The sequence below is a fragment of the Schistocerca piceifrons genome, chromosome 8 (genome assembly GCF_021461385.2).
Source record: "Schistocerca piceifrons isolate TAMUIC-IGC-003096 chromosome 8, iqSchPice1.1, whole genome shotgun sequence".
Taxonomy (NCBI): Eukaryota; Metazoa; Arthropoda; class Insecta; order Orthoptera; family Acrididae; genus Schistocerca; species Schistocerca piceifrons.
This window is the reverse complement of record NC_060145.1, coordinates 238,857,774-238,872,005: the sequence shown is the minus strand read 5'-3', so window position 1 is coordinate 238,872,005 and position 14,232 is coordinate 238,857,774. Positions and strand designations below refer to the sequence as shown.

The following is a 14,232-nucleotide window of genomic DNA, read 5'->3' as shown; positions in this document are numbered from 1 at the left end:
TTTTTTTATTTATTATTATTATTATTATTATTATTTTTATGTGTACTACTGCAAAACTTACATGTAGCATCACACACATTGAAATGGTTAATCATTCATTTCACCTATTGGGGAAGAACTCTTAGTGGATGATCTCTGCATTTTAAACATAACCGTTGAGTGTAAAGCACATGTTTGAGGCTGAAACTGACATGAAGAATATTATGAAGAGTTTGTGTTTCAGAATGATATATTCTAAATAAATGTGCTGATTACACTGCTGTAGTTTGCTGTCGTCCTGAAAAAGCATAATGGTCAAACCAATTCAAAATTCCATCTCTCTCTCTCTCTCTCTCTCTCTCTCTCTCTCTCTCTCTCTCTCTCTCTCTCTCTCTCTTAATGACATCATCATTGACAGGGCATTGACCTCTTGTCATCCCTCCCTCCTTCCTTCCATCCAAATTAGTCCTGTTTAAAGAGTAAGGATATTTAGAATTTTGTGTTGTTTTACATTGATTGTTAAAATATTAGTGTACTGGTAGTATTACATTTAAACTCATTTCCTGTATTATTCGTAGAATTTCTTGGCTCCATTGCAAACGTTTTGCATAATAAGTATAATTTCCTCAGGTCTGTGGATAGTGAATATTTTCTATATAACAGATAGTTATGAACAGCTTAAGTGGCTAGATGAGCTTCAGTATGAGGTGAAGCTGGAGACAGATTTCATGGGCTGTGCAGCACGCAGGAATAGGGAGTTGGCGCTTGTTAGAAGAAGTCCAAACCTTTCCTCATGGAAGATTGGTCTCCTTACTGACCATTGTGATCCTGTCAGCAAAAGTGTTTTTGCTAGGTGAGTGTGTTACTGGTAGCATATTTGATGCAGCTGTATTTTTCTGCATTATTGATTGAGGAATTTTCTGTGTGTATACAATTTTACATCATTCTGTTGGCCTCCTGAATGCATAACTCAATGTGCATGCTTTTGCTGTACTTGGAAAAGTCATGGTTTAGCAAATCAGAGTGGAAGTGTTTTAAGATTAATGCTCTTAGATTACCTGTTATGATAAACTCGTCCTTGAATTCTGTGTTGTTTTGAAAGAAAAAAAGATTTGTTTATGAAATAACTTTTCATTGCTGTCATTCATTATTTTCATGTAGTTATTTCTTGAATGAGGTGTTTTGGAAATGTTTCCTGTTTTCAGATTTGTTTTTTTTGGGGGGGTTCATACCTCAGTCAGCAAGAACGGAAGGAACTCTTGTAGAGTCACTTTCTTGTTTGTCTTTGTGTCTGTCTGTCTGTCTAGACTGTTTTTGTCTGGAATGGCCAGAGGTATCAACTTCAAGCTTGTCACATACCATGGGCTACGATTGCTTGGCAGTGTGAAAAATTTAAAGTTTCTAAGTCAGTGCAGTCAAAGACACGGCCACTTAGGTCACACATTTCAATAGTCAGAAACTCGTTTATCAAAACCTACAGGGTACTTTCCGATGACGTGGAATCATGAAATTTGACAAGAAGCAAAGTTTCACAGTAAAAGAAAAACTCCCAAAATTGTGAATTTGTAATTTTATCACAAAAAATACATTTTGGCATTTGTTTTTGTCATTTGTTATCCATTTGTAAATCTGTCCATTTGCTCCCCTTTTTCTTGGGACTGGTTCGAGCTAGCAAGCTGAAATTTGTTACATACTAAGATCTACAGTCCCTCAGGGGTGTGAGAAATTAAAGCCTCTAAGTTAATGCAAACAAAAGATACGGCCATGTCTCACATATCTGGATACTTGCACGATCACTCGGCAAAATTTATAGATGGAGCATTTGTTTGCGTGTCAGGCCTTGTGGCCTAGTAGTAACACTCAACTTTAAAATCTGTCAGACTATGAATTTTCCAGTCTTCATTTTAACCTAACTTACATATCTTAATAATGTGTGGCCTTGCCAGAAAAAACCTATGGTTTGAGTATCACGTTATACTGTAGCTCCCCTTTCCCCGGCTGGATAAGTGTGTAGGGAGCACACAAGCCCATGAAGTGAAGTGGTATCTAATAGAAAGACTTGCAGCAGGTCATTGAACACCAGTAATTAATTATCTATACACATAATTAAGTTTGTACAGAACCCTCAGAGCATGTGTTCTACTCATACTTGTCTGTTCTTTTCATGTTTTGTGGCATTTATGCGATGTTTTTGAAGTGCAAGGTGCTGCATTATTCTGTTGCCTCTACTGTGATATATAAACTTGCACGACCTTGTAATTAATGATGAATATTTGTCCATAGTTCATGGCAGATTTGGGAAAAAAGACATTTTCTTGTAGTCTGCAGTTTGCAGATAAGAGTCCGCTGTGGTAAAGTAGTCATTCAGTATAACCAAAATAGGTGAACAACGTAAAAAGGATTCATTCAGTTGAAAGTATGCAAATTTAGTTATGATAAATCGTAATGATACGGAATGAGCCATTTTACAGTCGTGTCTCAAATTAATTTAAATGTGGCTATATGCTGAACACACAAAGTGGAACAACTATATAACCTTAAAAACAATAAAAGCAGATACTAGATTGAGGGCCATTGGAAGATTTCTAAGGAAGTGTAACTTTGATCTATAAGAGGGATAGTTTAAGAAAACCCCACTTGACCATTCTTTGAGTTTTGTTCATCTTTTTAAAATTCTTAAGAAATAGATTAATGGAAGAAGTGGTCCAAAAAATGGCAGCACATATGTCCACAATTTGTTTATTAAGCACAATCGTGAAGACATTTATGGAATTTGAGTGGTGTTTGCGCATTGTGCAGCATGGACAGGATTACTGATAAAATCCCGAGAACGTACCACACAAAATGACCAGAGAAATTTAAACATAATGGAGGCTTACAGTAAGTCTTTCTTCCATTGCACCATTTAGTAAGGTGGTTTGTGGAGTATAAGTGGGAATATTTTACAGCCATTGTTAGTAGGATATTAAGATCATTACATTGATGTGATAATGTTTTGTAAGGTAAGGATGTTGTAGGTGATGTAATATTGAGTTGTTTATGCTTTAAACATCTTCTCCTGAGTAAGGCCTCATGATAATTTGAGAGGAGTCTCAGGAATGAATACAGTTCTGGGGAAAGACAATATTGGTAAAAATGTTATACAGATAATTTTGGCTGTGTCACCATCTTGCATGTAGGCCACATTTTAACCCTTGGCAAAAGTATTTATGTTCTGTGTGCATAAAGATGTCTCTTGCCATTCTTTCAGTTGCAATATTGCTTATCTGCAATCTACTATGTGAGAGGAACATGTTAATTCATAATCATAATACGAAAAAGATGGATTGTTATCCAGCCCATAGCAGAAGCATTGACTAAGAAAAGGCTGCTAAACTATTAGCTTTTGGACAAAAAAGTCCTTCAGAAGCAGAAAAAACAGAGACACTCTCACAGAAGCACGACTTGCACTGGTTACTGTCTACAGCTCTTGGGGCCCCCTAGCGCCCCCCCCCCCTCTCTCCCTCTCCCTCTCCCTCTCCCTCTCCCTCTCCCTCTCCCTCTCCCTCTCCCTCTCCCTCTCCCTCTCCCTCTCCCTCTCCCTCTCCCTCTCCCTCTCCCTCTCCCTCTCCCTCTCCCTCTCCCTCTCCCTCTCCCTCTCCCTCCCCCCCCCTCAAAAGATATATATATCTAAAAACAAAGACGATGTGACTTACCAAATGAAAGTGCTGGCAGGTCGACAGACACACAAACATACACACAAAATTCAAGCTTTCGCAACAAACTGTTGCCTCATCAGGAAAGAGGGAAGGAGAGGGAAAGACGAAAGGATGTGGGTTTTAAGGGAGAGGGTAAGGAGTCATTCCAATCCTGGGAGCGGAAAGACCTACCTTAGGGGGAAAAAAGCATGTCTGCTTGTGTCTGTATATGTGTGGATGGATATGTGTGTGTGTGCGAGTGTATACCCGTCCTTTTTTCCCCCTAAGGTAAGTCTTTCCGCTCCCGGGATTGGAATGACTCCTTACCCTCTCCCTTAAAACCCACTTCCTTTCGTCTTTCCCTCTCCTTCCCTCCTTAGGGGGAAAAAAGGACAGGTATACACTCGCGCACACACACACATATCCATCCACACATACACAGACACAAGCAGACATTTGTCTGCTTGTCTGCTTGTGTCTGTGTATGTGTGGATGGATATGTGTGTGTGTGCGAGTGTATACCTGTCCTTTTTTCCCCCTAAGGTAAGTCTTTCCGCTCCCGGGATTGGAATGACTCCTTATCCTCTCCCTTAAAACCCATATCCTTTTGTCTTTCCTTCTCCTTCCCTCTTTCCTGACGAGGCAACCATTGGTTGCGAAAGCTAGAATTTTGTGTGTATGTTTGTGTTTGTTTGTGTGTCTATCGACCTGCCAGCGCTTTTGTTTGGTAAGTTTCATCATCTTTCTTTTTAGATATATTTTTCCCACGTGGAATGTTTCCCTCTATTATATATATATATACACACACACACACACACACACACACACACACACACACACACACACAAAATTCTAGCTTTCGCAACCAATGGTTGCTTCGTCAGCAAAGAGGGAAGGACACACACACACACACACACACACACACACACACACACACACACACACACACACACACACGAGTGTATACCTGTCCTTTTTTCCCCCTAAGGTAAGTCTTTCCGCTCCCGGGATTGGAATGACTCCTTACCCTCTCCCTTAAAACCCACATTCTTTCGTCTTTCCCCTCTCCTTCCCTCTTTCCTGACGAAGCAACCATTGGTTGCGAAAGCTAGAATTTTGTGTGTATGTATGTGTTTCTTTGTGTTTCTGTCGACCTGCCAGCGCTTTTGTATGGTAAGTCGCATCATCTTTCTTTTTAAATATATTTTTCCCGCGTGGAATGTTTCCCTATTATATTCATATATATGTCAGGCCAAAATTCTGAAGAATACTTTCAGTCACTGACGCAGGCACATTAGAAATGCACCTTTTAATGCCTGGAATGGTTTTGGCAGAAGAAGCACATAAGCAATGTCTTTCACATGATACCATAAAAAGAAGTCCAAGGTTGTCAGGTCCAGAGATCTACAGAAGAGTTGAAGAGGTCAGATCCCCGATGATTGCAGTGGGCTTGGCTTGGCTTGGCTTGGCTTCTTTTACCATCTTATTTCCACCAATCACATAGCACAGATTTTGTTGACATCTGTATGGCAGCGCCTCAGTGTTGTCACAGCTCTATTGTTAATGCCAGCAGCCATTTACATTTCACAGTTAAAAGTTAGCAGCAGCAGTGACAGCTGCCCGGAATCATCTCTTGCTGACTGTAGTATAGGTGGCAGAGAGCAGAACACAGTATTGTTATGTTCAATATGACCAGTCCAACAGTTCAGTAGACATTGATTTGAAAATGTGTGAACGTCCGTACCCCATTTAAAATTCACTGCACATGCACAACAATCAAAAGTTTGAATTGTTTTTCATTCTGTATAATTCTTATCAGTGTATTCCTTTAGGTTAAATGGTTATGGTTGTTTGAAATTGGTATAGTCATTTGGAATTTCCCTGTATTTCTCTCTTCATTGAGTGAGTCATAAGACGAAAAAAATCAATGTATATTAATTTCATCTCTGGTGTATCATTTACAACAGTTTATTTACAGATTGCTGGAGGCTGGTGGAGCAAAATACTTCCATATATCCAGAAGGACAGATATTTTCACCCTGGTATATGAAGTAGATTGGGTTCTTGTATGCGGACGTAGTGTAAACTGTGAAGAGATGGTCAACCGTCTTTCACAGCAAGGGATTCTTTGCATACGCCTTGGTTTTCTCATAGACACATTATTGATGGTAAGATTTTATCCATACCTTGTAATTGTGGTTGGCATGTTCAGTATTAAGGGTACCATTAATTAAATTTTATGCTCTGATGCCAGTGAGATTTACTTTTAATAATTAGAATGATGATGATCTAATATGTAATTTCTTAGACTTTCCCGGCGATTCGATGACATCTCGTGGAAGTCGGGTTTTCTGCCGGATATCAGCGTCTTCCAGACACGATATTTCGACATCATTACTTGAAGTCTTCATCAGGTGTTCCCTGAGACTGGCTGCTTGCTGGACCGGGTCACATATTTATGTGTGCCTGGTGTTCTGTTTGCCGTTCCCTAGACGGTCCGCGCCCGCGAATCGCGCTATCCTGCCACTCTAGGTGTTCCCTATTCCGTCCGCGCTCACTCTGGCCGCCTCCATCTGTGGTGGTGGCCTCCTGGTGTTCCCTTTTCGGTCCACGCCCGCGAGTGGCGCTCCCCTGCCGCTCTGGACGTTCCCTATTCCGTTCGTGCCTGCTCTTGCCGCCTCCAACTGCGGTCGTGGCCTCCTGGTGTTGCCTTCTCGGTCGGCGCCCGCAAGTGGCGCTCCCCTGCCGCTCTGGACATTCCCTATTCCGTTCGCGCCCGCTCTTGCCGCCTCCAACTGTGGTCGTGGCCTCCTGGTGTTGCCTTCTCGGTCGGCGCCCGCAATTGGCGCTCCCCTGCCGCTCTGGACATTCCCTATTCCGTCCGCGCCCGCTCTGGCCACCTCTAACTGCGGCTGGGGCTTCCTGGTGTTCCCTTCTTGGTTCATGCCCACAGTTTGCGGATGTCTGAGGCTCATTGTTGGTGTTGGCAGCATATTTTCTCCAGTATTGCTTCAGCAGTTCAAATGCCGGGTTCCATGCAGTGCTTAGCTGGTATCCTGCTTCCCGGTTAATCAGGTTTTGTGCCATCTTTATCTCTATAGATTCAGTGATGACACTATCCCAGAATCTGGGGGTCTGGACCATGACCTTGGTGTTCTCATAATCCATGGAATGTTCCAACTCTAGGCAGTGTTCTGCTATTGCTGATTTTGTGGCCTGCCTTAGCCTGGTATGTCGCTGGTGTTCCTTACATCTGATTTCCACCGTTCTAGTCGTTTGGCCAATGTAGGACATAACGCATTCACAAGGAATATTGTAAATGCCAGGCTTCCTTAAGCCCAGGTCATCTTTGACTGTTCCAAGTAAAGCCCTGATTTTGCTAGGTGGGCAGAAGACTCTCTTGATGTTATGTTTCGTTAGTATTCTGCTGACCTTGGCAGAAACAGGCCCGGCATACGGTAAAAATGCCAGCTTCTTGATTTCATCTTCTTGCTCGTTCTTCGTCTGGCGGGATGTAGAGCTCTGCGGATGTCCCTGGATGAGAATCCGTTGTTAGCAAACACTTTTTGAAGATGTTCAAGTTCCCCTGCCAGGCTGTTAGAGTAAGACAGTATCTTGGCTCGATGTACGAGTGTTCTAAGCACCCTGGTCTTTTGTGCTGGGTGGTGGCAGCTGTCGGCCTGTAAGTATAAGTCTGTGTGTGTTGGCTTTCGGTACACGCTGTGGCTGAAGGTGCCATCCGCCTTCTTCTTCACCAGGACATCCAGAAACGGAAGCTGACCGTCCTTTTCTAGCTCCATGGTGAATTTAATATTCAGATGCCTTGAGTTCAGGTGGTCCAGGAAGTCTTCCAGTTTTTCGCGACCGTGGGGCCAAATGACAAATGTGTCATCAACGTATCTCAGGAAGTATATTGGCTGGTAAGTGGCAGTTGTAAGAGGCTCGTCCTCAAACTTCTGCATAAACAGGTTGGCCACTACTGTTGACAAGGGGCTACCCATCGCCACTCCTGCAGTGTGTTCATAGAATTGACCTCTACATAGGAAGTAAGTCGATGTTAGAATATGCTTAAACAGATCCAGCACAGCTCCATCAAACTTCTCACTGATTCAGTCAAGCGTGTCCTTAAGGGGCACTCTGGTGAACAGGGACACCACGTCAAAACTGACCAATTACGTCTGCATCTGAGAAACGTAGGTTTTTAAGACATTCCACAAAGTCCCGTGAGTTGCGGATGTGGTGTTGCACTCTTCCCCACATATGGTGCCAACATTTTCTTGAGATACGTTGCAGCTGGGTAGGTGGCTGCCCCAATATTGCTCACAATGGGTCGTAGTGGTATACCCTCTTTGTGGATTTTAGGTAGTCCATAGAGTCTGGGTGGTACTGGTTTCTTGGATTTCAGTTGTTTGATAACTTTCTCAGGCCAGCCAGTTTCCTTCAGCAGAGACTTGGTTTTTCTGTCCACCCTGTCAGTTGGATCCTGCTCTAGTGGTTTGTAAGCCGGGTCCTCCAGAAGTCGCTGGATCTTCAGGTCGTATTCACCTTTCTGCAGTATGGCTGTGGAGTTCCCTTTGTCTGCTGGTAATACCACTATGTCATCATCATCTCATAATCTCCTGAGAGCCCTCCTCTCGTCTCTTGATACGTTAGACTTAGGCGGCCTGGCTCTGGTAAGGGCTCTGCACATCTCTCTCTCCGAACCTCTTCAGCCGTACTTGAGGGTAGTGTGTTGACGACTTGTTCCACAGAGCTGATGAAATTGGCTACCGGTAGATCTGTAGGAGTGACAGCTACCCTGAAGGTTCTTGGCAGGGGCCTAAATTTAGACTGAAGAGATTCGGAAAGAAGAAGAAATCAAGAAGCTGGCATTTTTACTGTATGCCGGGCCTGTTTCTGCCAAGGTCAGCAGAATACTAATGAAACATAACATCAAGAGTGTCTTCTGCCCACCTAGCAAAATCAGGGCTTTACTTGGAACAGTCAAAGATGACCTGGGCTTAAGGAAGCCTGGCATTTACAATATTCCTTGTGAATGTGGTATGTCCTACATTGGCCAAATGACTAGAACGGTGGAAATCAGATGTAAGGAACACCAGCGACATACCAGGCTAAGGCAGGCCACAAAATCAGCAGCAGAACACTGCCTAGAGTTGGAACATTCCATGGATTATGAGAACACCAAGGTCATGGTCCAGACCCCCAGATTCTGGAATAGTGTCATCACTGAATCTATAGAGATAAAGATGGCACAAAACCTGATTAACCGGGAAGTAGGATACCAGCTAAGCACTGCATGGAACCCGGCATTTGAACTGCTGAAGCAATACCGGAGGAAATATGTTGCCAACACCAACAATGAGCCTCAGACATCCGCACACTACGGGCACGAACCAAGAAGGGAACACCAGGAAGCCCCAGCCGCAGTCGGAGGCGGCCAGAGCGGGTGCGGATGGAATAGGGAACGTCCAGAGCGGCAGGGGAGCGCCACTCATGGGTGCGGACCAAGAAGGGAACACCAGGAGGCCACGACCGCAGTTGGAGGCGGCCAGAGTGGGCGCGGACGGAATAGGGAACACCTAGAGCGGCAGGATAGCGTGACTCGCAGGCGCGGACTGACTAGGGAACAGCAAACGGAACACCAGGCACCAGGCAGGCATAAATATGCGACCTGGTCCAGCAAGCAGCCAGTCTCAGGGAACACCTGATAAAGACGTCAAGTAATGACGTCGAAATATCGTGTTTGGAAGATGCTGATACTCGGCAGAAAACCCGATTTCCACGAGATGTCATGATCTAACATGTTTGGTTACAATTTGTAAGTATTTTAAAGCAAGCCTGGAAGCATTACTTTATTCAAGGAAAATCCATGCAAACTTATTTTGATAAAAAGATAATTTTTGGTTTCGTGTAATAACGCTGATCACTCATGTTTAATACTGTTTAGACTATAAGAACATGCGAAATTGTTCTGACTTTCTTCCAAAAAAGTATTGGACAGCAAAGTGTAAATTTTTGAGTAGATAGTGGTTATACACTTCCTGAAAATAGTAATAAAAATAATGATATAGAAATCCATAATTTGTCCAGAAAGGACATTTTATTTGATCAAATGCAGCAGACATTGTGCAGCTGTGTTCTGCAGAACCTAGAATTTTTATGAGACATCAGAGATTAAGTTTTAAAACTAATTACTTCAGTACAAGAAGCTGAAAAATGAATTTTTGTTCAGTATATGGGGAAACAATCTTCAACAAATTTCAGTGATACTGTACTCAACAATGGGGATAATCATGGAAAATTAGAACAGCTCAGATGTTGGCTACATCCCCTCCAAATAAAAGCGCCAATGGCTCAACATGTGTTTACACACACACACACACACACACACACACACACACACACACACACACACACACAAAAGCATAGAATTTGTAAATTGTTTCAGTTGTCATGGAGAGGAGCTGTTTGTGAAAAAAGGAAAAAAGGGTTATTTTGTTATTATAATGGCTATTCAGGGTGTTTCAAAATTCCTCTTACAGACTTGTTGGGGTTGTAGAGGGGACTTAGTACATGAAGTTTCAATAAGTAATGCATGTCTGTAAATGTATAGTTTGGATGTAATATACGTTTGAAGACTGGCTCACTTGAAAACCGATCACTTCATAGTATGCATACGGTAGAGACAGTGAGATGTGACCTGTGTACTCTACTGGATCCCTAGCATGGGCAATGTTTTGAGCACTCGTGATTGTGTTCTCTTACAAGTGACAAAGGATGTCCTCTTCAAAGTCGAGAACTTAATGCATCAGAGGGGTACCACAGTCAATCGTCCTAGTAGGGAATGTATCAGTTTCTCACAGCCATTGTTGTAGTTGGGCAAACATGGTATGTTATGTCATCGTCATAGCAGGGACTGACAGTGGCTTCCTGTTATCAGTTTGTGTGCGCACTGTGAAAATTTTATATCCAGATGGTACATTTCAGGATGTGGATTCCTTACAAAACTTGATTTACTAAGTCCTCTCTACAACTGCTAGAAGGCTGTAACAGTAATTGTGAAACACCCTCTATATGTGTGTGCATACTGAGGATGCATTTTTGTGGGATCGCATGCGTTTACCTGATAAACAAGAAAATTAACTACACTTGTCAAAATGCTGGATGATTTTGGGACAGTATTCGAAGAAATTAATAAGTAAATAAAACCCTTTACAAATGTAGGCGTTGACAATGTTGACAGTGTTTGTTAGGAAAAAAGTGATAAAATGTTGAAGAGCTGTGACTGGTGGGTTACATTTAAAGTTCAGTTTTCAGGCTATAAAAGTATCTATTTGCCAATTTCGTATCTACTAGCATCATCTTGAGGGAATTTCTACTCAGGTACGGACTTCATATGGATTTTGTTTCATTCTTCTTTTGTTGATTAAATTATTTCCGAGCACTGTTAAGCATAAAATGTTAGTGGTTCATTAATCGATTCATTGGTAGCTTAGTTTATAGTGTTAGCATAATCGAATTGAAATCATAACATTGCAGGTTTGAATCTATCTAGTAGGAAAGTCCCTTAATTTTCATGTTTATTAATAAGTGGAAATGCTCGTTAACAAATAGGGAATCATAATTTCTTAAGAAAAATACTACATGAAAATGTGGGTATGGACACTAAATTAAAATTTGCTACTAAAATGAGACATAAAACATAAACTCGTATAACATTTTGTTTTGTTTAACAAAAATGCATTTCGCATGAATATATCAAATTTTAATTTCTTTCCATGTGGCCAGTAATTCAAAACAAAAATGTTATTTTTATGAAACAATAATAATTGATGATTGTTAATTATCCATTTGCATTTATTAATAAATATAGATTTAAAAAAGGACACTACTAGAGAGATTCAGACAAGTGACATGGCAATTAGTCAAATTACTCTATGAAGTGAGTTACTGACTAAGTCAAAAAAACTACAAACATTTTCTATTTAACGGTGCTAGAAAATGTAATTAACTTCAAAGGTTGTTTTCAGTTTTTTTGAGAACTATGTCAAACTGTTTCGGGAAACTGACGTCCGGGCACTGACATTTAAATTCTGTTATGTGCGAAAAAATTAAATAGGGCTGGTCCCTAAAGTGACCTTCTCAGATGACATTTGAAATCATGAGATTATCAAGTTTTGTAGACTGTTAATACTGTTACGTAATTCAGTCTTTTCTATTAACTCATTTGTTACAGTGTGAAAGAAGAATAAAATCTGTGAACAATTTCTGTATTTCGTTGGACACACTGTCATGGGTAATTATGTTTTGATAAGTCTGTAGCCTTAGACAAACCCAATTCTTCACCCTCTATCGAACACTGTAAAAAGGCAAGTGGAAATTTATTTTCATTTTCTTTAACCTTTTGAATGTCAGGGTAACGATCTGTCATTACCCCCTACTGACGCTAATACTGTCAGGGTGCCGATTCGTCGGTACTCTGCTTCGTCTTGTTTAGCTTACATAATCGGCGCTAGATGGTGTTGGTGTGCTGATCACAGATGCTCTTTGAATGGAGCTATGTGTAGATCGATAGCTATCGACAATTGAGCATCGTTTTTGGTGAAATATTAGCGTTAGATTATTCTGCTTTTGCATTGTTTGTTTGTTGACATCGTGATTCGTAGTACCTGTTTACATTCTGTTATTGCGTTCTACGTTCTTGATTTTGGACAGTGCTGTTATTTATCATTGTTTCTGTGTGTTTTTCTTCACAATAAGAGTTTACAGTTTGTTTATTTTCTCCGTTTTTTTGTGAAAAATGCGACCTAATCAGGTCATGACAGAGGACTTGCCGCCTAAGAAATTTGTGAACTTTTAGAATGTACTAGTGATACAGAGTGTTCTAGCGAAAGTAGCAACAGTTCAGAAATTGACAGTGATGTACTTGACGATATTGTGAACGAAAGTGAAGACGAAATGGAAGATGTACAATACACTGAAGTACTTGCGCCTGAAACACTACAGCCATTACCACATCCATTTCAAGAGCTGCCAGGACCAAAACATATGCCACCAGTAGGATCTCCTGTGATAGAATATTTCAATCTATTCTTTACTACAACGTTGCTTCAGCTTATTGTAACTGAAACGAATCGCTCAGCTAAACAGTTTATGACTAAACATGCTACATTGTCCAAACCATATAAGAAATGGAAGAATGTGATAAGTACCAAGGTAAGAGGTTTTATTGCTTGCTTACTAAATATGGGACTCTATAAAAGGCCCACAATGTTATCATACTGGAGCACAAAACTGTCACAGGCATTTCCATGATTTGGTAAAATGTTTTCTGCCCACCAGATTTAGGCATCTGATGAAATTCTTTCATCATCTTGTGGATAGTGAGAAATGTCCAGCACCAGGCCATCCTGATTATGACCCATGTATCAGGTACCAGCCATTGGTAGATCATGCTAATAATATATTTAGACATCATTACACACCTCATGGACAAATTAGTATTGATGAGAGTCTAGTTGACACTAAATGCAGGGTGTATATGACCCGGGAGATCTGGGAAAAACCCGGGAATTTTTTCATCCGGGAGAAAACCGGGAAAAACCCGGGAATTTTTTAGAATTCCGGGGATTTTTCATTGTTTTAGTTTTCAGTTAAATTTTTGTAACTTTGACTAGTAAGAACCAATACTCTAACAAAGAATATTACCGTATCTCGCTAATGCAGAATAATCTGCAGCAATAAAACACGAATGAGAGAAAAAAACGAAAATAAAACATAAGTTGCAAAGGAAATGCTCCATATACAGGAACAAAACACAGTGCTCATACAAGTGTCTGCGAACAGCAAAATGTGTCAAGGCTTTAGGAAGACTATGCAATGTTTCATAACAACAAATTGTGTCCGATGTGCGCGACGTCACAGCTGTTTACATTAGATTCTCCCGTATTTTTATGGAACAATCAGTACGCTGGGAAAGCTTTAGCGAGCTTATGCGCATGTGCAGTTGAGTCGTGTATGAGTAGTACCTTCTCCCACTTCTGGCTACAGAAGTGTGGCAGTTAGCTATGCAATAGCAGCAAGCAGCGAGATGCTATCTGGAAAAATTTTACTGATGCCCCTAAGCTGACAGATTCATGTATGCGCAACAGGCCCGGAATTAGGCGGCGGGGGCAAACTGGGGTATCTATCTGTCCCGGGCAGCAGTTTGGGGGATCACCAAATTCATAATATTGAGGAAAAAGGCCTTGTTTCAGAAAGTGCCTAGCACCCAGCGCACGTTGGTCTATCAATTACTCAGATTATTTTGAGCACATCCCTGTTGGTTATTGATCATTTTTGATCAAATTCTAAGTTGATTTCTGAATGGATCATGAAGTTGATTTTTGAATGCGTGCATAGTGTACGTGACGTCTCTGTGATTGGAATCCCCATCGCATCTAGAAATAAACTTTCCTGCAGACAAAAGGGGACGGGTCTATACGAGCTGAGCGAATAAAGCCGAAAGGGTGAATGCCAATCGCTCTTTATGTGGTTCACTGGGTTTGCAAATGTTTAGCGTTGTTATGATTACTAG

At 41.3% G+C, this 14,232-nt stretch overlaps 1 protein-coding gene across 1 annotated transcript in view; it reads left to right on the top strand.

The window, feature by feature from the left end:
* LOC124711447 overlaps window positions 1–14,232 on the top strand; it is a 461,065-nt gene that overhangs the window by 277,325 nt on the left and 169,508 nt on the right. Inside the window, exons 4-5 of the mRNA XM_047241528.1 lie at window positions 610–832; window positions 5,635–5,824. Coding sequence (XP_047097484.1) covers window positions 610–832; window positions 5,635–5,824 — 413 coding nt within the window. The remainder of the gene's footprint in view (window positions 1–609; window positions 833–5,634; window positions 5,825–14,232) is intronic.